This window comes from Harmonia axyridis, chromosome 3 (genome assembly GCF_914767665.1).
Source record: "Harmonia axyridis chromosome 3, icHarAxyr1.1, whole genome shotgun sequence".
In the NCBI taxonomy this organism is placed as follows: domain Eukaryota; kingdom Metazoa; phylum Arthropoda; class Insecta; order Coleoptera; family Coccinellidae; genus Harmonia; species Harmonia axyridis.
Window position 1 is genome coordinate 36,162,024 of NC_059503.1, and position 26,622 is coordinate 36,188,645.

Below are 26,622 nucleotides of genomic sequence, written 5' to 3' on the forward strand. Positions count from 1 at the left end.
AATGTGCCATTATATTTATTAAGTCTTGAAATAATTTTTATTCTTTGAAACTATGTGCCTAGCTAGATGAAAAGATATGACATGAAAATTTGTTATACTTATTACTGTATACATTATAAGGAAGCCGATTGGATGCATTTTTTAAATATGTTTTACCTACTTCAGTTCTGATCGATACATCTAATATTGTCAATTTTTCAATTGATATCACATTGTAAAAAATTTTTATTCTCTTGGCTGCAGAGTAACTTTGAATCCATTAGATGGTCTCATCATCAAATTAATTTTCAGTTGAATTTCTTCTATGCTTTTATATTCCGTCTTGAGTTCGAATTTTCTTACTATCTTCGACAGAATTAATTTCATGACGATCATGGCATATCTGTATCCTGGATAAAAGATATTATCATTGATTGAATTAATGTATTCAAACTAATGATGTACGTTACCGATACATACTCTCGGTCCTCCAGAGAATGGTAAATAAGAGTATGGGTGCACCTTGGAGAATTTCTCAGGTAGAAATCTGTATGGGTCGAATTTTAGCGGATTTTCCCAATATTTGGGGCTTCTGTGTAAATGCATAATGCCAATAAGAATTATACTATCCTTGGGTATGGTCAGATCGTCTAGAAAAGAAAATATTCAGTGTTTCCATAATTATACAGGGTGTTTCATTTTATACCGGACAAACCTATAAAGTCATGTAGATGACATCAGGAGAATCATTTTTGCCTTATGACAAATACTTCGTTTTCGAAGCATAAGCGAGATACAGGGTGTGCAACGTCATTTCTGGCCAATAATCTATTGAGTCTGGTCAGTTATGTATAACCTTTGAAGTTACAATTTTTGATCGAATCATAGTATTTTTGAGTGCTCAATTCTGAAAAGGTGAAGCTCGAGGTGAAGAACCTCGAAAAAAAATTCAAAATGGCGGAAAACCTGCCACGTTTGAATTTTTTTCCTCGGTTGTCAAATTGAATTTCATTTTCTGAATCAACTCATTTTTCTAAGAATTTCTGTGAGAAATTTTTTTTTAAAATCGAACACAATTTTTTTTTACATGTAAAAAGTATTTCACCCGAAATTGGTGTAAATTTCTCACGATTATACTCTTTTTTATACCTAACACGAATATGAAAACAGCTTTGAAAAATATCAAACGGTTCCTACATAAGGGCCATCCAAATTTCTTCTTCAGTCCTATAACATAATTGGAAAAAACAACTGGTTGGGCTATGAGGTCCAAAATTTTAAACATTCCAGATGGAAGTATGTAATGTTTGTGCGAGTTGGTAGAAGGATGTAGGTATTCTGTTTAGCTCTTTTGTGTCCCAAGACTTAACTAGATCAGTACTCTTTTTTTTGGTTATGAATGGTTATGAAATAAAGTCATAAAACGTTTTCCAGCATCGTTGTCAACATGGATTTTTTCCAAGTTCAACATCAACAATTATTGGTTATCAAAATATTCTCATGCTTATTTTTGGATTTTGTATTCGATTTAAAAAAACTGTAGATTTTGAATAGTTTGGCACAATGTTATTCGAGTAACCAAACCAATTTACGAATTTGTTGGATATTAAGAACTCGTATGTCCATACCTGAAATGTTGGGGGGAACCTTGGTCACAACAGCGGATTAATTGCATATTGGGCTCCTGATGCCTTGTAATGTGGTGTTAATAAAATGTTGTGTATATAGTCTATTAGATATTTGAGTGTATATATATATTGTGTACATGAAGAGTGGAACAAATAATTTCAATGTAGATGCCTCAAACAAGGTGCCTACGCACCTTCGAGGTAAAGAATAGTTTATTGATTTACCTTTGTATCCATATTTAGGTTGAATTGTACTCAAATATGTTTGGTATAAGAAACTGTACTCTGAAAAATGTTTTAATTTTGCTCAATTTTTGCTCAATAAACTTATAATTTTGAAGCAATAGATTCAACATCATTAATTGGTGGCAACAGTAGAGAATTATTTGAATCGATTTCGAGCGAATAACTTGGTTATCATTGGTAATTACCAACCATAACCAACTGCATTCAAGCTCTTTCGATCATTGTTATTATCACATGACATCATGAACTAGCCCTTCAACGTCTCCAATTTCGGCCGCATATGACCGAATTTAACCACAATCAAGAATTAGGAAAAACTTCGGGTCATTAAAAAAGTAAGGTTGAATTTGATCAAAATAATTTCTGAAGTTGATATCTTGCTTTCTGAATATTCATTTATATATTTTGGCTGTGTACTTGGGTCAGTATGTTATAATAATATTTTTTTTTAATATTCATATGAATGTTTGTTTAATCGTAGTAATAATACGTACTTACTTAGATTTAACAAGCACTCCAACATTCAATTGTAATATGGTCAATTATGAAACATTTGAAACATATTCTTTGATTGAACGAGTTTAGATTTGAGATCCTAAAGTAGGCCCTACACTATCAAGCGGCTTGATCAAATGCTTGAACCTCCGATTGATGGGAGCTTCAAGCGTGCTTCAATTAACACTTCAATCTTTTGATCAAAACTCTCTTGTCAGTCGAAGCAGAGAAGTTAGTTTTACGATCTAGCTTTCGCTTTTTCGCGTTACAATTGTCGAATTCAGATTTGGCCTTCCTAATCACAACATTGGTTGCCGTGAAGCAGAAAAAGAAGGAAAAGAAGGTGGTCTAAAGAGTGGTACAAAATGAAAAACCGCTTCACTCATGAACATCTCCTAAATACATGTCATTGTAATACCAAAGCAAAGGTTCAGGGATGTCATCTGTAGATGTCCCCGACACTTTTTTAGCCTCGATGGCTTTATACTCCCGGTTGAAGTTAGTTCTGAGAATATTAATTTTTTGTTTCAATTGTTTCACGCTGATGAAATCCGGTTTTAACTTTCTCAATGGTCCCACGATTTTTTCAAATTATTTCTATTGAAATAATCTTTACTTTTTTCTTTCCACAACTCCGGACAATCACGATATAAATCAATCAACAAACTAATAAACTCCCGCTCCGAGTTTTCTGGATCGGTTTGGAAGTGAGACGCGGTTTGGGATGTTGACGCCATGGTTTCCAAAGAGTGACTGACTTAATGCTTGACGAAAATTGCCCTACACTATCAAGCCGCTTGATCAACCGCTTGAGTCATTCAAATTTTCTATCAATCACCGTCAACGCTTGCTTCAAGCGTCGAATGGGCTTCTACACTATCAATCACGCTTGATACAATCAATTTGCTCAAGCATTTGATCAAGCCGCTTGATAGTGTAGGGCCTCCTTAAGATCTCAAATCTAAACTCGAATTTTATCCATTAAAATCTTATATTATTCATCTAAATGAATAATATAAGATTTTAATGGTTAAAATTTATATCAGATGATTATGGAAGAATATGGATCAGGTTGACGTCATAAAATTTGGTAGTTTGAACTCACCCATTTTGAAATCATCTGAAGCAACCCTAAGAAGAAAAGGTCCGATCGGGAAGAGTCGTAACGTTTCCTTGATAAACATTTCTGTGAATTTAAGCTTTGGTAGATCTGCTTTGGTTGGATATCTATCTTGGCCCAACACTTCTATCGCTTCTTCGTAAACTTTTTGCTGATGGAGAGAATAATGAGTGTAAGTATTTCTGTTTGGGTCTTTATTTGCTAAAAATAACCAACGTTTACATAGATTGAACGTTGTTATTCGTGGATATACAAAATTAACAAATTTTTCAGTGGGGCAAGATACCCAGGAAGTTGGCAAAAAATCAAAAAATTAAAATCAGTGTCCAGGATTTTTTTTGTATAGAATACGTAGTAAACCATCCTACGGATTAGATAATACCTTTATTTCCCCCACCGAACTTTTAAGTGACTTGTGAGTTGGCTATTATTGTGACTGTATCAAAATATTTTGATGAGCTGTAAACTTCAGTTCATTGTGTACTCAACTTTTGAATAGTTAGTTTGTTATTATTTCGTAATAATTCTTGAAAACCAAATATGGAAGCTTCAACCTCAGGTAAGTGACGATAATTGTACTATTGGAAAGTAATTATATTTTCAAATATAGTAGGTGAATGAGGCATTTTCAAATAAGATGTACAAGTGTTGAAATTTATGCATGTCACGCATATATTTTGGATTTTTTGTTATGGAGCTCCACCAGATACCGCTTTCATTTTATATTCAATCGAAAGCTTGAGATGTCCTCTTTGAAATATACTTGTCTTTGTTTGCCTTTTGTTGCCTTTTAACTCAAAAGGACATTAATTTCATGAGTAGTTTTGATACATAATGATAATGCAACGTAACCTGCCTCGGAGTTCATACTTGTTTATATTTATTTATTCAATTCATTTGTATGTTGAGAATGTTTTATGGAATAAAAAATAAAGTCTTATATATTAATATTAATAATAATACTAATTAGCAGCCCAAATTGTGACCCGAAAAATATTTTAATTCAAGAAAGGTCTCGATACCATGATTTAAAATATGTATTTAATTGTAGGAACTGAGTAAAGTCTATAGTTCAAAAAACTAATAAGTGTCTTTTCCTTTCTTTTATAGGTTCATATCTTCTGCACAACTACCTATTGGATAGTTGAGTGAGGAAGCTCAGGAAGCACGGAATAAGTATTTCAGAAGATGCATAATTCTAGAAAGTGTAGTAGATCTAGAAGAAATGAAGATATTTTCAATTTATTTTTGATCAGTAACGATCCAGGAATTACAAGCAAAGGGAAAATAAAAAAAAAGGAAACAATAAAAAATTCCCAGAGCTTGCAATTGTTGAAAGTTTCATCTCCATTTGATTCATCATCAGAAGAAAAAGAGGAGAAAGAAAAAATTTATAATGATACCGATTCTGATTTCTAAATAATCAAAATATGTATCAAAGTTGTTTTTTTTTCGTTTTTCATTGGAGAAAATCATTCATTAAAATTCTTAATTTTTAGTAGCCTCGAATTCTTTTCTGTCGGAAATCGATACTCTACCCGTGGTTTTTTTATACTTTTATTTTTTAATGGGCTTCATTGTACCTTATTAATGAATAAATAAATCATTTCTTAAGTTAAAAACAGTTTTCTGATTTTTTGCCAACATTCTAGGTATCTTGCCCCACTGTGCGCCGGGTCAATTTTATCATTTCCAAAAATGATTTTATGGTGACCTCTTATATTTGGAAAAATATCCTCAAATTGGTCTATAAGAGATATACCTGGTATTCGGGATACATTCCTAGCGTCATACAGCAAAAAGACAGAGCAACAGCGGTGGTATCTGAACCCTGAAAAACAATTACGTTACAAATTTTGGCGTTACTGATAATCAAAAATCCAAACTTACAGCAGATATAAAGGTATTCACCTCATCTTGGATTTCTTGATCTGTGAATCGGATACCCTTGTGAGATATCTCAAGTAATAACTCTAAGAATGTCTTAAAATTTTTGTCATCTGAAAAAAAAATTAAATCATGTCCTCGTCCGCAAGTGCCACTCTCGCATTTTCGAGATTGTGTTGTGAAAACAAGGCGCTTAATAAAAATGATTCACTAAAATTCTTTGAAGGTATAATTTCAGTTTTAAAAATAAAAGAAATAATATCTACTTATTTCAAATTTTGAAACGGTTATAACTGATCGTCCTAGTGCAATAAGTTTCGTAAATCTTTTGGACAAAAAGTCATCCATATGGTTCACCGATGGATCAAAATCAGAGAGAGGAACTGGCATTGGGGTATATGGACCTAAACTGATGATCTCTAAAGCCCTAGAAAGTGAGCCCTCTATTTTACAGACCGATATGATGGCTGTTTACGTAATGAACCCCAAAGGGGAGCACATGTCTACATCCGCATGGACAGCCATACCACGCTGAGATCCCTGGAATCATGCTGTTAGGGGTCTCTGCTGACCTGCTGAGTGCCGTAATACCATAAGGCAACTGGCCAGAGGCAATGAAGTAACTCTACTATACGGGTACCAGAGCATTGTTGTATGAAGGAAATGAAAAAACCGATTAACTTGCAAAAAGGGCATCAAGATTAACACCTCCTGGACCTGAGCCTTTCTGTGGGCTAGGAAAAGACCACATGACATACATGTATGTCTGACGTGTTATTCGGTCGGTCCCCTAAAAATTGGAAATTCTCGTATAAAAATTCGCCAAGAAATTATAAATTGCAGTTTGTTGTTATTTGTCACTGTGCAGTGATCGATCTGAGTGTGATTCGGGGGTTAGTTGAATAAATAACTATATTTGGTTTTTGTTTTGTGTGTAAACAAATATGGCAAGCAACGATTATAACTTGTTGTTGTTGAAGTCGGAACATATCAATCAGGCGATTTCTTATTTCAATGTTCGTCTGGACGAGGCGATAAAAATGAATAGATCACGATCCAATTCTACAGGAAAATCATCTCTGGAGACAATATCTAAACAGTTCAGATCAGATACACTATTGTTTGTGGAGAATCTAAAAAAAGGGTTAAAAATAACTGTAAACAGATAGATAATCTCGAAAACTGTTCTAAGCAAAACAGCGATGAACATAGAAATCGACCTATTATTGTGGGGTTTGTAATGTATAATTCGAAACGAGAGATATGGAAATTTGAGAAAAACTTGAAGGGTACCAAGGTCATGATTACTGAGTCACTCTCAAGGATTCGTTTGATGGTCTTCAAGGAGGCTAGACTGACGTTTGGGTACCAAATACTTGGACCTTTGATTGTAATATTTTTGTGAGCAAGGTTATTGAAGTTCAGTTCATGGATCAATTGGAGGAGATAAAGTTGAGGAGTTCACAACCAAATTCGAAGAAGGTGACTAGATTTCAAACATCTGTCAGTCAAAAGGCTGAATAATGTTATGTTTATGTCGAGGACCGGCTTGCAAATGGTACATACTCATACCTAAAGTAATTAAAAGGCCTTACTGCATACTATATATAATTTTCATTTATTATTATTATTATATATTATTATTCATTGTTCATTATTTTTCATTCATTTTTTTTCCGGTTTTAAAATTGGGGAATATTCTCTATTCACAAAATATTTCTAGTTGTTAGTATTGAAAAGGTGGGATAGGTGGAAGTGAGGTTGAGGGAGCAGTCCTGTATTTTTTTTTCTAGGTATATGTGAACTAATTGTCTTTCCTCAGAATATCTTCAATATTTTTCAATTTGAAATATAAACTTGTATATGTAGATATATTATTGCTTTCAGGGTAAATCCTATTAGCATGATATTTTGCTCTGTAGAGCTCTTAGAAGATATAGAATAGCGAATTTTTTATTATTAAATATTAAGAAAAAACCGAAAAAAAGAGGGAATTTCCATAGTCAATATTACATGAATTATTTTTAGTGTGAGAATCCTATGCATATACTCGATTCACGTTCTCGAACTAGAATGATGTAGGAATATCGTGCTTACCTTGAACTTGAAAATTATCATCACAGGGTGTTTCAAATATTGTGCCAAACATTGTAAACAAAATTTGATCATAATTTTCGATTTTCAAATTAGAACCCAATTTTTTTATGATTGCGTTGGATTCTACGGAGAAAAATAAGAGTAGTATCCTGACATGATTATACTCCCAAATACAATAATTCAAGAGTTATTCGAGAATTTATGAATTTATGTATACGTAGGATCAATTTCATTGATGCTGTTTCTAGAGTGCGTTTCAGAGCAGTATTCTATGATCATAGAAATTAAGGACAGGTGTATTCATTATAGTCCAGGAGCCAGGTGCAAATTTGGTTGATTATTTCCTCTCGAGAGATACTTGTTGAGATGCATCAGATAATAATAATAAAAAGCCTCGTGAACGTCAGCTACGACTCGGTTGGGGGGGAGAGCGGCGGCAGCCCCCCAAACAAGAAGAAAAAAAAATTACATTCAGTCATTTCCTCCCAACTGAAAATTTGTCAAATTGTAGCTAACCCAATATCTAGACGAAAAAATACAATCAGCTGGCTATAGCATGGTGGATAATACGTCAGCTGGTGCCTCAAACATGAAAAAAAAATTATATTGAATGATACTGAACCAGAGAGTGGAAGTAACTAAATATTATTGTGCAACATGTGGAGAAAGCCCTTTTCTCGCGAGTGTGGCACTCTCTGATTCATTATCAGAGTCGCTGTCAGAGCTGTCATTGAAAATTTTTTTTTTCATGTTTGAGGCACCAGCTGACGTATAATCCACCATGCTATAGCCAGCTGATTGTATTTTTTCGTCTAGATATTGGGTTAGCTACAATTTGACAAATTTTCAGTTGGGAGGAAATGACTGAATTTATTTATTTTTTCTTCGTGTTTGGGGGGCTGCCATCACTCTATCCCCCCCCCCCCCCCCAGCAGAGTCGCAGCTGACGTTCACGAGGCTTTCTATTACTATTACATGATGCATTCTACAAATTACCGTTTGAGGGGAACTTGGTCATGTATATCTGTTACTGGCTCCCGGACTATTATTGAAGCTAGTAGATTATAATTTCACGAAATGAATCCCTGTTATTCAAATAATGAAATTCTGGATCTACGAGTATTCCATATCCACGGTGAATGCAACAGAATTGTTTCGAGAACTTGTCGAGTCCAGCAATGGGAGTTGAATAACAGGATAACCCACTGGACAAACACTCCTGGACTTACTCAGGTCAAGAAATTCGCGATGATTTCACCTACCAATGCCAGAAAGCTCTTAAGTTGTCGCGAGCCGAGCTTCGGGTGATGGTGGGACTGCCGACGGGGCACTGTCGGAAGAAACATCATTTGTACCGTATGGGAAAGTCAGCAGATGAGATTTGCAGGCTCTGTGGATCAGAAGCAGAAACAGCTAAACACATAGTATGCAAGTGTCCAGAGCTGACTAGCCTAAGAACCATTCATATGGTGAAGCCGGTCCTGGATACCCGAGAGGTAATGACCAAGGCCCCTAAGTAGGTTGTCAGTTTTATCAACGCAATTGACGATCTCCTTAGGTTTCCATGAATGAGTAGGGTAGTAGGTAGTAGGGTACATGGTCGCAGTTCCCGGAAGGCTTACCGAGCCATAACGACCCCAGTTCAAATAATAATAATATTTCAAATTTCGAAGAAGTAAAATATCTTCACGAAAAATAAGACATTTCGATACACGATAGTCAACGTAAGACAAATAAATAAGTCAAATGCTGTAGCTAGAATCTAGTTGTTATCTCTTGTTGTTACGAAGAGATTTGATTTCAAGAAACTGCATATTGTTCTAGCATATTTCAGAAGCTCAAAAAAAACACTACAATTATGTTTATCATATACAAATTTCGAACAAGTAAGTGAAAAAGGGTTCGTATTCAGAAAAAAAAATCACCTTCTTCTTCAATGCAGTCTCCTCGTAACTTTCGCTCGAATTCAGTTCTTCGCTCAGCAATAATCTGAAACAAATATGAATTATATTTTTAGTGCAACCACATAGAGCCCCAACCTGAATTGCTTAATTTATTTGGATTCATAACACGAGCGGGCTTCAAGGCGCAGCCCTTTCCCCCAAAAAATACCTACAATTCAGAGAATTATGTCGATGGAATGAGCCTTATGTCTCCAATAGATTTTCGTTTATTATTTATGGTTATATACCGCTGGCATCTCTCTCTAGAAAGGTCTCGATCTTTCTATCGAGCTCTCGGTGCGTCCGGTACCTTCTAGAAAGAGGCAGTGGCGTAGGGCTTGCGAATTCGTTACAAGTGCAGTTTCATCAGGAACGACACTGTTTGGAAAATTAGGTCATCAGTGATGGAAACCTTCATTTTTCCTCTGAATAAGTACACCCAAATATGTCTAGCCATTTAATTTGAAAAGATCCATTACGGTTTGAAATCGTAGTGGCAGTAAATTTGTATCCAGACTGAAGTTTCCATAAATTTTCTAACTATGAAATATTTTTTGCATCTGATAAAGAACAAAGAGAACTTCTTTACATTAATTTCCATTATGGTCGACATTTCAAGTCACTTCGTAACTTCATTTCACAACTGAAGCTTGTGGTGCTCGTACAAACGACATCGCCTTACAATACATAAGCAATTTGGTCATTTTCATGACAACACGCTGTCATACAAAATTATCGGTAATTTGTGCAATTACACTCGATAATGATCTACACCAGCCATACTCAACGTGCGGCTCTTTGCCCCTTTTTATGCGGCCCTAGCAACGGCCTAGTCCAGTATTACAATTTTCACAATAGTATCACAAATAAAGTTTCGAAATTACGCAAAAATAACGGTTACATTATTCACTCATTTACCTTTGTTTTCTCCCTTATTGCGTACACACAGAACACTATATCCATAATAAAGGGTGTTTTTTTTAGAGCTATAGAACTTTAAATAGCAATAAAATAACGATGGATTATTCGATTGACATGAATTTTATTTATCTGCAAGATAATCTTGTGGTATTACATTTTAAATATGATTTCTGCCATATGACCGCCACGGCTGGCTCGGATGTAGTCCAATCTGGACGTCCAATTTTCGATGACTTTTTCCAACATTTGTGGCCCTATATAGGTAATAACACGGCGAATGTTGTCTTCCAAATGGTCAAGGGTTTGTGGCTTATCCGCATAGACCAATGACTTTACATAGCCCCACAGAAAGTAGTCTAGCGGTGTTAAATCACAAGATCTTGGAGGTCAATTCACAGGTCCAAAACGTGAAATTAGGCGGTCACCAAACTTGTCTTTCAATAAATCGATTGTGGCACGAGCTGTGTGACATGTTGCGACGTCTTGTTGGAACCACAGCTCCTGGACATCATGGTTGTTCAATTCAGGAATCAAAATATTTATTTATTGACTGTAACGTTCTCGCCATCATCGTTTTTGAAGAAGTACGGACCAATGATTCCACCAGCCCATAAAGCGCATCAAACAGTCAGTTTTTCTGGATGTAACGGTGTTTCGACATACACTTGAGGATAAGCTTCACTTCAAATGCGGCAGTTTTGTTTGTTGACGTAGCCATTCAACCAGAAGTGCGCTTCATCGCTAAACAAAATAAAATGGACGTAGTGCGCGATACGTATTTAGCACAGAACCATTGTTTTCGAAATAAAATTGCACTATTTGCAAGCGTTGTTCAGGCGTGAGTCTATTCATGATGAATTGCCAAACCAAACTGAGAATAAATCACTTGACAGCTGATAAATCGGTCGCCATCTTGAACAGTAATGCCAACTTAAAGTTATATACCTCGAAAAAAAAAACACCCGTTATAAACAATGGATTCTTTATGTCATAATATACCTAATCTTCTTAGCGAGAATACCGTATCTCGCGTTTTTTGCTCTTGTAGTTCTCATTTCTATGGATTCTTGGGTGCGTTTTTTTAGCTGATTATACGGTTAAATTGTCATATTATTGTGTAATTTTTTTTCTGGTCACTACCATGATTTTTAAAACCTCTTATTAGCATTATTTCGTGAATTATGCTAATAAAAGGGTTTAGAAATCATGGTACCTACCAACATAAAAAATTGCGATAACAAAAATTATTCCAATTTTCTTAAAATCGTCAATAGTACCCCTATTTTCATTGTTGGGAGCGTTTCCTTAACACCCTGTATATTTTTATTTTCGCACTTCCCTACTAAAATTACAAATGCAAAAAACGTAACCTGCCTGTCTGTTAACTTTGACGCATAAACCACTGAATCGATTTTGATAAAATTTGGTTCACAGACAGGAACTACTAGTGCTTAGGAAAGGACTAAGGCTATTTTGAAACCGGTTAAAAAAAGAAAAGTTTTGATTATGCGCGATAAACTAAAACTGCGCGGGCTAAAGCTAGTTTTACCACTAGGTAAATTACTGCGGCCCGCAAGAATGAACAGTAGCAATTACGCGGCCTGAGGTGAAAAAAGGTTGAGTATGGCTGATCTACACTGTTAAAACTTGATCAGTTACGGAAAAGACTAGACGACTACTGGAAACGGCAGAAATGCGGGTGCTTAGGAGAATAACTGGGAAGACATTGCTGGATACGGAGCGGAGCGAGTCGATCAGGATAACATGTATAATGGAGAATATAAATGAGTGGATAATGAATAGAAAGGTCGAACGGAACAGGCACATTAACCGAATAAACGATAACCGAATGGTGAAAATCGATCGTGATAGGAAACCTTCAGGTCGCAAGGAAAAGATGGAGCGACAACCTAAGACCTGACTAGGCAAGGGGGCGAAGAATGAACAGGCAACTTACCTTACATTGGGTACTATGGGTACCAGGGCACTGTGGGGTTGAAGGAAATGAGAGAGCGGATGAGCTTGTAAAAAGTGCATCAAGGTTAAGACCTGCTAGACCTGAGCCTTCCTGTGGGATAGGAAAAGACCAATACAAAGCTGCGGTCCAGCTATGGGAGTTGAACAGTAGGATAATCCACTGGACTAACACTCCTAGACTTGCTCAGGCAAAGAAATTCGTGAAGATTTCACCTACTTACACCAGAAAGCTCCTGAAGCTGTCACGAGCGGAGCTTCGGGTGATGGTGGGACTGCTGACGGGGCACTGTCGGTACAAACATCATTTGTACCGTATGGGTAAGTCAGCAGACGAGATTTGCAGGCTCTGTGGATCGGAAGTAGAAACGGCTGTACACTTGATATGCAAGTGTCCAGAGCTGGCTGGCCTAAGAACCATTCACATGGGCAAGCCGGTCCTGGATACCAGAGAGGTAATGGCCAAGGCCCCTAGGGAGGTTGTCAATTTTATTAACGTCGTTGACGACCTCCCTGAGTTTCTATGAATGAGTAGGGTAGTGAACAAAAGATCTGCATGGTCGCAGTTCCCGGGGGGCTTACCGAAGCAAAACGACCCCAGTTCAAATAATAATAATAATAATACCTTAAATTGGAGAATGAAGAAGAAGAAGAAGTTCTGTAATTGTAATGTAATTCTTTATATTACAAGTTTTCTTTAAAATTACGGAAATGAGAATATTGCTAAATAAAAGCAGGTAAAAAACCATCAAGGAGTTATTGAGAATCTCGCCAGTTCAGAGAATTATTCTATTTGGACTCATCAAATTACACTCAACAACATTTTCTATACTCACTTTCTGCGAAAATCCATTTAGTTTGGTTACCAATTTTCCAAGTTGCTTTCCCATTGGATTCATGTCGAAAATTATCTTTGGATGGTAGTAAAGGTGAAACATTCTATATGTTACTAATTCCATTGCTCTGAAATAACCGTGGATTTATTCTCTGTATATAAACCTAAATAGGAAATGTCCCTTTCTTGATAAAAAACTCACTTGTCTAATAATCGTCCATAAAAGTTTGAACTTGTTTGAGCTTCAACTTCAAGGCCCATGGCAGTTTCTGAAAAATAATAATTATAACTGATCTTTATTGATAACTAGTTATCAAGGGGTTCTAACTAAGGTTACAACGAATAATGTGATGTGATTTGCAACAAAATTCGCATTATATCTACATTATACTGCTTGAATTTGAGGATGGATTTCTCATCATCGTTTGAGACCATTCCCGGCCCAAAATTCGAAAATAACAGAAATAATGACAAGCTCTCAATAAAGGAATAATTACCGCATATTATGTCTAATGTGCATCCTGCCATCTTCTCGTAGATGTTGAAGTTCGACTGGCCCACATGTTTCCCGAGAATTCCAATCAGAATATCGCATTTTTCGGAGAAACAAGCAATGAACGAATTCAATGCCTTCTGATTGAAGACTGGGTTGATCAGTTTACGATGTCTCTTCCAAATATCCTCTGCAATGTAAATAAAAGATATAATCACATCGTCAGAAAACCGCAGCCAATGGCTGCGTTCAGCGGAAAGAGCAGTTGCAAATCTGATCCCCGAGCTCTCACAGATCCTTTAGTGATCAGTGAGCGGTTAGAAAAATGGAGTCCGCTCATTAAACATGTTGAGCATGCGCTCACTGATCAGATTCATTCAGCGAAAATTCTTCCAACTGTTTTACAACTGTTGTGTCCGCTGAACGCATCAGCCATTTTATAAAAGCTGAAAGTTTTTTCGGTGCATATTCCCTACACATGTGAAGCAACCAGCAACTAAAGAGTTTGGATTTAGGTTACTTTGGCAGATAACAGGTAGTAAATGTGTATAAAATTGTACCTTTACCTTAAATTCGTTAAAGTATAAATCTCATTTTTTTTTCCTACAATTTTGCATTTGGAACTGGTTAATGTTAATTGCCAAATATTTTCATCTGAACACATGTTTGTAATCCCAATTATTTCATTTCTTTTCATTTCAATATGTTTGCATTCACTAGAATGTAGATTTTTCATCGGAAAGAGAAAGTTCTGTATTATCATCGGAGCACGTGCTTTTTTTTTTGTTGGGGGTGCTTATGAGGAAGGTCATGTTGTCATTGATGCTTTTTCATCAGAGGCGCCGAAAATTCTTTGCTTCAGGTGCCAAAATTACTCGCGCTGGCACTGCGTAGGCTGGAGAAGAATAGAACTCTCAACATATCATTCGACAGAAAAACCGAGTAGATCAGAAACAATATCAATTTATACTTCATCATGAAATTTGGGAATTGTATATAATATGGTTGAACTCACCAGTAGCAGAAAAAAGTCCATCGCCCATATACGGTTTGGTGAAGGCTACAAGATGACTCTTATTCATAGTGTTGGGATTTGTTAAAACTATTTCCATGTGTTCTGGTTTGCTAACTCCTATAAAAAGTATATGGCCCAGCCAGAACTTGAAGATATCTGGGCTGTTTCGATAATAGCTGAGAAGTATTTTCAAAATGTCTGAAATATTAATAAACATTAATCGATCTGAGAGTGAAATTGTGAATGTGCTTTGATCATTCTCATTCAAACTTCCAACCCATTATCTATATTACCTCAATTACGTGAAAGCGGAAAGATCGGTTGTATTTCAAGTTGCGAATACGAATGAAGGCGGAACGATAGTGAAATAAACAATATAGAAAATAATTTAAGAACAATTAAAAAAATTCTACAAATACAAAAGAAAATGCTGAAATGTTGAAGAGTATTGGTTGGGACTAGATAGTGATTTTTACTGTTGAATATAATTCATATGGAACTCGGAACATTTTTTCAATCTATGCAGATATTTTGAAGTATATACTATGTAACTAAATGAAAATACAAGGTAAACCTGATAATGTTGTCTTTTGAAAAGAAGTGCTTACAGGTTACTGGATAACCTAGATTTGTGTTTGAAGAAGCGCTCGTTCTCCGAATTGGACGCATAATTTCAATGGTCCCAACCCTGTTAACATTTTTACTCAAGGACGTGAAAACAACGAATCTATTCATACACCAGGGAATTTCTTTCTTTAGTATAGGGCAGAGATAAGGTAATCATGTGGCGACACAGCTCAAACTGATAATTAAATTGAACAGAAGAATGGCAGCGTTAACTAATAGGAAAATATTCTTGTTGAAATGAAGACGAAACATAATTTTTACTAACCACATAAAAACAACATGAAATGTCTAGATAATTTAGCTTTGGAATACGAGAGTCCTTATTGTGATTCATGTGGTAGATTGGTGAACAAATTCAGAAAATCAATACTGAATATAGAGATCTAGATCACTATATGGCAATTAGAGAAAACCCAAAATGAAACAGTCAGCATAACCCGATTGCAATCACACCTGCCTGGGACCCTATTCTCGACAAGTGATGTTTCAAAACATATACGAACTTTTCGAATGTCACACGTTTTGGTATTCTTGACACGTTCTCAGTGCGAATCCTTACTGCGAGCGCTTTTTGGCATTCGTTTTGATAGTTTGACAATCTGAAGGCCATAGAGATATATTCATAAGTCATATTTATTCTTTTGATATAATGTAAGACAAAATAGTACAATTGTTATTGATGGATCTATTGGATGATATTAGAGATATAGACAGCGCGGAGACCTATTCAATGATTTGAGTGAGAAACAATTTGTTCAAATGCTTATGGATATCCTCAAAGAACATGAATAATGACACCTCTGGAAAATGAACCAGTAGAAGGAACTCCAAAATATTTATACAACAAAAAACAGAGAGAAATCGGAAGCCTGAAAGATGAAATGGGGTTCTGAAGCTGTGTACTAAAGCATAGGGTTCTTCATTGTACTTCGGAGACAGCAAGTAACATTGTCAATGCTTGTGTAATGCTCCATAATATTTGCATTGAAAATACAATGTACCAGAACGATGGTACATCACAGGCTGATTTTGGAACATATGACTTACTCATCAATAGTAGAGATCGAGTAGAAGTGAATACTCAAAGGATAATTCCGGAATTGGCAGAAGATTGGTCGAAGATTGAGATGCATTATTTTATTCGCAATCATCAAGCCGAGTGATTTGAAAATTTGTTAACATTATAATATATAACAAGTAAATCAACCAAATGCATAACATAAAACATTTCTGCTGAAAGTCTCCTTATATCCCTCGAAAAATACTATTTCAAATTATCTATTATATTCTTTTTGGTTTTGGATAATTCACTTTCCATAGGAGGCCCACCGCATGTTCCTCTTGCATGCTTTTTTTCGCTCACTTTGGTTCTTGACTTTAGGTCTTACCAAGTCTACAAATTTTACCTTTCTCCAATTCTTCCAATCCCTAGAAGCACCTCGCATACTTTGAGTATGTTACCAATTTCTGCCCATTTTCTTTATGCGCTTTTCTAAGTATATTGATTAGAGAATTTACCTTTTTAAAGATCCGCGTTATTTTAAAAACTCAATCAGAAAATATTTGTGACAATCAGTTTTCAATTTGCTGGGACATGTTTAAATATATTAGTGAACAATTTCTCTTCGAATTTTTTTTTTCAATTTTAATTGACGGAACTAAGATGCATCTGAGCAGTGCTCTTTTAATTTTGACTAAGATGCATAGAATACCTGGTGTGTCTACCTATACCTGTAAAACTTTCAGACAAAACTGGAGATTTTTCGGATTTATACCTACTTGATTTCGAGGGATCGCGGGCTTTTCAGATGGCGCATACATCGTTTACATTTGACATTTCTCTCAATTCTCGACTCTTGTGAACCAAGGGCGTAGATCTTTTTTTCTTGGGAAGGGATAATCGAAAAAACAATTTTTGACGACAACTTTTATTCATATCTGTAATGTTAGAAAAAGAAGTTTGATAATGAAGTTTGAAACAAATTACTCGAAATAATTTTTGTTGTTACTAATTCGGTTGTTCTTACCTTGTTCTCAAATAAGAGTTACGAAAGAAAATGAGAAATTACTAAGATAATTTTGAGAAAAAAAAGTTTCATGAATATGAGCCGACAAAGGCTTTGCTTTCAATATACAGGTTGTTTCTAGTGTGTAGTACAGTTTATCAAATATTTATTAATCTTCGCTACAGATTAGGTAAATAAATAGCAAAATTTATAATTAATGCATTCATTAGAGCTTACTAGCTGGATCTTTATAATAATTTGGATTTTCCTGAGGATTACTAGAGATTTTTCTCGAAATCGATAGCAGATACGACAAAACTATAACAAACCAAAAAGTGTAGTACTGGACCAGAGTTTTTTTTTCTACATTTTTCTAAAATAACAGCCATTCACCAAAATATAGTTTTGAAGGAAGGAAGCAGGCATCCTTCCAGAAAATATATCATCCTGTAGATTTGCATTCAAAATTAGCATATCACAAAGTGAAACCTTTAAACTGGAATATCTATGGCCAATTCATATCAAATATCTTGTGAAGGGAAGGTTATATGAGAAAATAACTTGAACTTCAACACATGTATCTCAAAACAAAATGTTTGGGGACTCATGTTATAGGACTTTTTTTCTTAAAATGATCCGGAAATCTGTCATTTTCATTTATATCTCCAATTTAGGAGCACCGTGTAATTACCCCCAGTATCACCCTATTTCTACGCTCTTGTCGTGAACTTTGAGTATAGAACAATAATATTTTATATTCTATGGTCTGTCATTATATTCCATTCATTTGATGAAAAATTCGATATGAACTGAATTGTAATTTATTGCGAATGTTTGCAGTGTCTAAAATCAGTATTTCCTTTTTAAACGGCACCAGACAGATGCGGGAATTCGAAAAATTTTAAAGAGCGCCACCTTACAGCACTCTGGTGAAGCAGACCACCAAAGCAACAGGTGGGTCTCTCAAAAAGTCTGAAACAAAATCGAATCAGTAAACACACCAGGTATTCTATGCATCTTAATTTTGACTGTCAATATGACACAAGAAACTTTGGAAAACGTCATGCGTTTTTCGACTGCAAGAGATGTTTGGCTAGAATTGCAGAGACTTATGGATAGAAATGTCGAGAAAAAGACATATGATGTTTGTATGCAATTTTTCAGTTACGTAAAACAAGCAGATGATTTTTCTATATCAAGTATGGTATGCCCCAAGTAAAAAAAAAAAATGTTTTCAACATAATCGGCACAAGATGAAAACCCTGACAGTGAATTTGTTTCTAAGGCTGAATAATGCTATTTCAAATTATCTGGAGAAAAATTGATTGTGGAGAAGTCTCTCAGGGGGCTTATATAAACTTGATATGAAAGCCATAAGAGCAGAAACTTCGAGTGAAATCAATTTTATTGATAAGGAAAATGCATTACAGCTCTACCACGAAAGATTTGGCCACCAGAACAAAAGACATGTGAGAGCGGTATTGAAGCGTGAACTAGGCATAGAAGTCAACCTAGGTCCTAGATACCTAGTGACGTTTGCGAGGGGTGTGTTTATGGAAAAGCTCATGTAATAAAGTACAAGGGAACGTGCCAGCTCACCTGGTTCACTGATACATTCAGATGTTTGTGGACCTTTCGAAAACAAGTCAAAATCTGGTTACCGCTACTATGTGCGGTAGGACGACTATTGCAGATACCGCGTTGTCTATTTCATCAAGCACAAAGCTGAAGTCGTAGAAAAACTGAAGATAGCATTGCTGAAATCAAAGCTGAAGGATGTGGCATAAGAGAGATTTCACCAGATAACGACAGTGAATTCGACAATTCGGCATAAAGCATGGTAAGAAATTTCCCGTTTAAAGAATCAGGTAAATTTTCACTCTTTTTAGGTTTATTCAAAATATGACTGTAATTTCAGAACTTTCTCCACCGATTATTTAACAGGCTAGTTCCATTTAATCATTTTCACGATACTAAAATAACCACTGCATCATAATTTAAATAACCCTGAATTAGCAGATCTTTCGCAATATCATAATCAGTTCTGAATAAAGTGGCCCATCAATTATGATTTTCTATTTTTCAATGTTCTGATAATTTCTTCTTTAGTTAGGTACTTCTTTTGGATCTTCTTCCATTTCATTGTAATCATTTTCTGTTATAATTCCATGTATTTTAACTGATTGGTTAAATTAGTAGTCGTTGATTTTTGGTTCCGGTTGAATTGACGTTCCAGTGATTCTGTAAACATTTTTGCCTCTCCTTCATTTGTAATAGCTATTCAATTTTCCTTCTTGCACCAAAAAGTGACATATTCAGGATCGAAAGGAGTTTCAACAATCATTCTCGGATTTTACGAGCTCCAAATGTGACAATTCTACTTAACGAGGCTCTTAACGTAGCCTTCGAGGTAAAATGGGGCTCATCACTAAAGATTTACATTTTTCGAAGAAAATCCGGATCATTTTGATGCATTTCAAGGAACCAATCAGCGAATACAGTGAAACCTCTACTTGAGGACATCTCTATTAAGCGGACACCCCCTTTAACAAATTCTCTGGAACGAAGGTTTTACCTATGTGTACATACAAACAAACAACATATATACAAAATCAACTCCTATAACCGGACACTCTAATAACCGGACGTGGACAATTTTTTTGGTTCCAAAAATACTGAGACCTTTCTTAACCGGACGTGAACCTCTAACAACCGAGTTGTATGTAGTAAAATGATATTTGTATATTGGCTGTAAAATAGCGTAAGAGACATGCGATAAGCTTTAAGTGTATTTCGGAGAATCAGCAGATGTCAGTCAATATGACGTTAATCAGTTTGAAATAAAGTTGCCATCGCTTCTTCTTGGGTATTTACTAGATGATGTGTACAATACCAATGAACCAGGCATTTTCTTCCTAGCCTTACTGAAAAAACCTTCGCCTTTAGGCCTGAAAAATGTTATGGTGGAAAGCTTTCCAAGAAAGAAGATATGTTGGTGATACGAAAAGCGGCCTGTCCTGGCATTCAAAACTGTATGTTATGTGTAAGTTACAGTATCAATGAAAGATTTACCGGTTATGTGAAAGTCAAAAAAAAGCATGTATGAGAGGGTATCATACAAAATTCAAATTCTTTATCGAGGCTCAATACTAAAGCACATTTTATTACATACAAACAGCTTAGAATAAAGTTTAATTAGCAATAATACCAACAAGGGCGGCCCCAGCCTTAAATTTTGGGGAGGGGGGGTTTTGATGGGACCATTTCCTACCTTGTCTGCTTGAAACGCATATTAAGTGTTAGGTGGTTTCATTTGGGGGGGGGGGGGTTTATGATCCCCCCCCTGGGACCGCGCTTGAATATCAAATTGTATAGAAAAGCTCGTTTTCACAAAAGTAATGGCGGTTCTGCATCGAACGAATGGGATTCAGAAGATTATCTTCCAAAGAAATGAAAATAACACAAGAAAATCTTGAAACATATGTTCAGATCGACACTATTGCAGCAACAAAAAAATTGGGTTTCAACTTTGACGAGGCGAGTGAAAATTTGATTGACCAAGAATATAATTCACCAGAAGAGAAACAAGACAGCGATCTCAAGAATCACATTGTTGAAAACAGTAACATTATCACTTTAGAGTAAAGTGAAAGTAATAAATGATTTGAAAACTTTTGCGAAGGACGACTTCATCACCTGAAAAAATTTAGACGATCATTATTTATCTATTATTTTAAGAGAAAACAATGCAAACATGCGTCGACCGAGCATTTCGGAATTCATATATAAGAATATTCGATACAAAATGTGTATGAATAATATGAAGGTATTTATAATTCTAATGAATGTATGTCTTGAGATTCCTACTTTTTTCACACCCATTAAGGATGACAACTCTTATAAGCGGACACCTCTAATAAGCGGACGAAATCTGAGGAACCGTGAGTGTCCGCTTATTAGAGGTTTCACTATATATAGGGTGTTTTTTTTCGAGGTATATAACTTTAAGTTGGCATTACTGTTCAAGACGGCAACCGATTTAACATCTGTCAAGTGATTTATTCTCATTTTGGTTTGGCAATTCATAATGAATAGACTCACACCTGAACAACGCTTTCAAATAGTGCAATTTTATATTTCGAAAATAATGGTTCTGTGCGGAATACGTATCGCGCACTACGTCCATTTTATTTTGTTTAGCGATGAAGCACACTTCTGGTTGAATGGCTACATCAACAAACAAAACTGCCGCATTTGGAGTGAAGCTAATCCTCAAGTGTATGTCGAAACACCGTTACATCCAGAAAAACTGACTGTTTGGTGCGCTTTATGGGCTGGTGGAATTATTGGTCCGTACTTCTTCAAAAACGATGATGGCCAGAATGTTACAGTCAATGGTGATCGGTATAAAGCCATGATTACTAACTTTTTCATTCCTGAATTGAACAAACATGATGTCCAGGAGCTGTGGTTTCAACAAGACGGCGCAACATATCACTCAGCTCGTGCCACAATCGATTTATTGAAAGACACGTTTGGTGACCGCCTTATTTCACGTTTTGGACCTGTGAATTGGCCTCCAAGATCTTGTGATTTAACACCGCTAGACTACTTTCTGTGAGGCTATGTAAAGTCATTGGTCTATGCGGATAAGCCACAAACCCTTGACCATTTGGAAGACAACATTCGCCATGTTATTGCCGATATACGGCCACAAATGTTGGAAAAAGTCATCGAAAATTGGACGTCCAGATAGGCCTACATCCGAGCCAGCCGTGGCGGTCATAAGCCAGAAATCATATTTGAAATGTAATGCCACAAGATTATCTTGCGGATAAATAAAATTCATGTCAATCAAATAATCCATCGTTGTTTTATTGCAATTTAAAGTTCTATAGCTCTAAAAAAAAACACCCTTTACGACGTTGCTGGTGATCGAACGGCTTGAATATGAGTTCTTGTGTTAACTGAACTTTGAAAGCCTTAACACTCTTCAAGCAAAATACGGTGTATTACCGTTATTGAAACGCCTAATTCCCAAGATCGACGAGGAATTGACAAACCTGGTTTTCGTCAACAATGCAGACTCTAGCGTAATTTCTCAAATGATCTTGAGTGACGCACCCGATTTCGATTCTACACATCACTTGGTTTTCCCAACAGGTCAAATTTTTCTACTATTTTTCACTATTACCGGTGATTCACGACGACCCAAATGTGCTTCAGTTTAGAGAAATGTGACGTCAAAATTTTCACAATTTTTGTAGTAAATTTTTACAATTTCATTGCATCGTTGAAGCGTGTATCGTTTCATTATCAGTGAAAGCATAGTTTTTACTAGTCAAATGTCAAAAGATAATATCTTCAAAGTGACAGCTTCCTAGATAGCAGGCTATTTCAATTAAATCTCTTATTGGAAAACCCTATATAAGAAATTCAGGAACTTTCATAAATTCCAATTTGAAATGACGACAGACGCCCTTAACAGAATTGAAATTAGAAAAAACTATAGTTTGATTTTTGTAGTGCCAATTCTTTTAAAGTTATCAATTTAATATTCTTTATTGCTCTCCAAATATTATTATTCTTTCACTTGTGCACCAACCTCTCTATACTTCTATATGATTTCGATTACTGATGAGCGAAGACTATTCAGTTCCAGACTATTTCAGTCTTCAATTTAATAAGACACAGTGTATAAAATGGTTATTAATTACTTACCGTCCCTGGGTTTTCCAATAATTTCTAAAGCAACACCAAAGAAAGGTATCTTCTCAGGACCAGGAATTCGTGATGCCAAAATGAAGAAGTGTCTCCTATGCCAGTAAAGTTTGACTAGCCAAAGTGCGAGTACTAATATCCACAGGAAAAGAATCATTCGAATATCGCTGCCAAAAATTTGCTTGCCCAGTGACCTCTCCATTTTTAACCTCTAAAAATGTATATTGAAGTTGTAGGCGATTCTCTCTCCATTCGATTTTTAGTGAACGTTAAAGCAAATTTTTTGCCCCTATCCTGAAATTTTCACTTTAATCATTGAAGCATTTGCTTCTGAAAATATGAGATTGATTTGGTTGATTTGGAAATATATTGCAGGAATAATTCCAATATAATTACATATACCGTCTTTACGAGTATGGTGAATAGATACAGCTGATAGTGCTAAATCTAGATCTAGAAGAAGGAGTTTTGGACTATTCCAGTACTCTACCTTATGTTAATGAATAATTTTGTTTGGAACCTGAAATCTCTTCAAATTAATTAACGTAAACTCAGTAACCTATTAGATATAGTAGATATAGTATTTATGTGGCATTTTTGTTGGAATATATACCGAATACATAAAATAGTATTCTATGTGCGCCATGCGCAGTATATGTATGCTCTGTGCACTTTTTGAAATCCTAAACGATACTCTCACTCTTCTCTCTCGACCTGTGCTAGTGTAAGTTCGTTGTTATACCATCTTTGTAGTATTATTCAGTAGGTACCTATTTTCACAGCACGGTTATTTCTGTTGATATATTAATAAAGACTCTGTGAATAGAACAAGCTACGTTATTTCTTGTTTTATATCAATTTTTATAATTTTACCCACTGGTAACGAAATGATGGAGACAAATAGGGCGAAGAACTGACGTTAGGAGTTTTTTCATTAAAAAAAAACTTTTTTAAGGTCCCCATCTCTTTAGATGGCGACCTTGAAATGTTTCTTTTTCTCGAGATGGTTTCAGTGAGCATCGAATTTGGTACACTCTGTACAGTATGAGTTGTACAGTTTCCCTCGAATGAGCATTTTTCGAAAAAATATTTCTTATAAAGAAAACCAGTGGATTTCGCCATATGGTAGACTTGATAGAATTTGTAGAGCATTCGTTTGTGCATCTTATCTCTTAAATATCTTATCAATCGATAGTATACGAAGTATTCAATTTGAAATGAGGAAAAATTTTCAAATTTTTATTCACAAAATTTGGCAAGCTGTTTTTCATACCTTTAATAGAACTGATCTATATCAGATATACCGTTCGGAATAGTAATTCATGAATAATATTCGATCCGATAAACAATTTCTATTAGACTTGCCATAACTTTGAATTATCAAATATTCCGATTGATCAATTTCGGACAAAACCTGTCGAGCTAAATATCTCGAAAACCGTCAATATTTTCGGAGTCGGGATTAGCATAAAGTAACTATAATTTTATATTACAAACCGAAAAAGTGTAAAAAAAACTTGCTTCCCAAAGTTGGAAACACAGGGAACAGACCACCCTATGTGACCTCTGTTTTATTACGTACTACTCGAGTAATAAGGATATCTGATAAAAATTGGATTTCTATCTCTTTCCTAAATGAAATATGGAACAACACGCCACTACTGCAGATTATTATTAATTGTTTCAACCCAGACTCATATTTTGCTCATTAAGGTACTCGAGATATGAACACTATATTTTGTCCTCAATCAACAAGACATTATCTTTCAGACGGGATCTAATTTGCTCAAAATTATTGAGCCAAACTGAAGTTACAGGCGTTTCAATCAGTCAGATTTCTCCCTTTCACCAACCATTATTTGATGTCGTAAAACCGAAAGTGACAATTCAAAAAAAAGAGAATTTTCCAAGGATTACAGTGATGATATTTTTTCTTCAACTTCATATGAAACATTTTCGAATAAAATTCATTTTTGTACTCGACGGTAGCTATTACGCCCCCTAGCGGTAGAGGTATGAACTTCAAAACAATTGCCAGTGTGTTCTCTTGTACACGTTATTGGTAAAATTTTTTACCGCAAGTCTCTACGATGAGTGGATCCTGAGATATAGCCGCTTACCTCGCTTATTTGCCCACCCTGTACATGAATTTTTTGGCAGTCAATACAGGTTAACATAAATTCTTCTGATTTAACTTTTTTTGATGAAGTAACCTTGTTTTCGATCACTTAACTGAGGTTTGAATTTGTTTTGAAAGATGTTTTTTCAGAAATGCTTTCGGTAATGGAATAGTATATTGTGCAACAAGTGGGGAAAGTCCAACTTTTCTCGCGAGTGTGGAAGTTTGTGGCACGAGCCTGAAAGGCGAGTGCCGCAAACACACGAGCGAGAAAAGGACTTTCTCCACATGTTGCACACTATACTTTTCCTACAACTGCACAAATTTCAATAATTCAAGTAATGGACTTGATTCCAATCAAAATGGCCTTCGTTGACAGTATGTGCTAATTTATTGCATTTCCATAGAAACGACTCAAAAAGCCCAATTTCATTGGTCCACCAAGCTAGGTGTGGGCAAAGTGCCGTGGGGAATAATATTTCCCAATGTATGCGCAATACATAGTTTTGCAATTGAGTAAGCTATGAAGAATACGCTACTTTCCATAGCAGTTGTAGGAAAATATATTTAAAATTTAATTAGAACATCGAAAATTTTACCCAATATTTCCGTGACCACTCAACACATTGAGTTGAGATTATTCTTGGGTGTAGATATAAAACCAAAATGATCACTCTAATGTCATGCAAAATTTTAAAAGGGTTTGTATTATCTGAGCGCTGAGCCCCTCATCTAGATACATTGACCGACAATAATAATAAATCACATCTCTTATAGTATTCTGTGGTCTCCATGGGTTCATGTGAATTCATTAATGAACGAACGAAGTATAAATTTACTTATGTATTTGAGACATTCAAATCAACATATTTTCAGCCATTCCGGAATAATAAATGAAAAATATAAAATTGAACGAAAAACACATCATTAAATTATTCATACTAATCAATTTCCCACATTTCGACAAGAATAATTATTCATTGCAGTTATTTATTGATAGTAATTCAAAGCTACGGCTTAACATCGAATATTTATCACCTACCATGAAGAGACAGTATCTGCTTTAATGATAATTTATGTCGACAAGTCCACATTTTTGGCAAATTCTATGCAAAATCATTTTTTGTACTGGAATAAAATTGTTGGTTCGTAAGTTAAAATTAATAGCAATTAATTGTAGATATTTGTAGCTAAGAATATACATAGCCGAATTTCTAGTATATAGATAGTAGCTTACCAAGAATATCACAGTATATACTAACACTTGTTTAAGCTCCTACAGAAGATTACCTTTTGAACGTTACCTATATATAAAAGTTCTTTTATTATTGTGAAGTGTGATTAATTAAATGATTGTCGGAAGATTCTGCTTACAATCCAATGCGTCAAAAGTTATTTGCCACTTGTATCACTTTTTTAGATTCGAACAGTGGCTTAAAATGTTTTTTTCGAGGACAAAGATAATTGACGATTATAAACAAATACAATGTATCGGAATTTTTCTCTTACGAGGTCT

The 26,622-nt window shown here is 35.4% G+C and overlaps 1 protein-coding gene across 1 annotated transcript; it reads right to left on the reverse strand.

The window, feature by feature from the left end:
- On the reverse strand, window positions 1–26,359 carry LOC123675787 (cytochrome P450 4C1-like). The gene is made up of 12 exons (XM_045611306.1): window positions 26,341–26,359; window positions 22,988–23,196; window positions 14,634–14,831; window positions 13,623–13,808; window positions 13,328–13,394; window positions 13,127–13,253; window positions 9,378–9,441; window positions 5,359–5,468; window positions 5,231–5,299; window positions 3,454–3,619; window positions 450–629; window positions 1–389 (listed from the first exon to the last, which is right to left on the reverse strand). The coding sequence occupies exons 2-12, from the start codon at window positions 23,187–23,189 to the stop codon at window positions 226–228; spliced, it is 1,533 nt and encodes a 510-aa protein (XP_045467262.1). The 5' UTR covers window positions 23,190–23,196; window positions 26,341–26,359; the 3' UTR covers window positions 1–225.
- Between the last annotated feature and the right edge of the window lie 263 nt (window positions 26,360–26,622).

What these genes read in the sequence shown, in the direction of transcription:
- LOC123675787 (XM_045611306.1), bottom strand. Translation starts at nt 23,189, where the DNA reads ATGGAGAGGTCACTGGGCAAGCAAATTTTTGGCAGCGATATTCGAATG. An exon ending in TAAATGGATTTTCGCAGAAA is followed by an intron (nt 9,442 to 13,126) that starts GTGAGTATAGAA and finishes TATTTGTTTCAG; the next exon opens with ATTATTGCTGAGCGAAGAAC. An exon ending in TTCAGATGATTTCAAAATGG is followed by an intron (nt 630 to 3,453) that starts GTGAGTTCAAAC and finishes TTTCTTTTCTAG; the next exon opens with ACGATCTGACCATACCCAAG.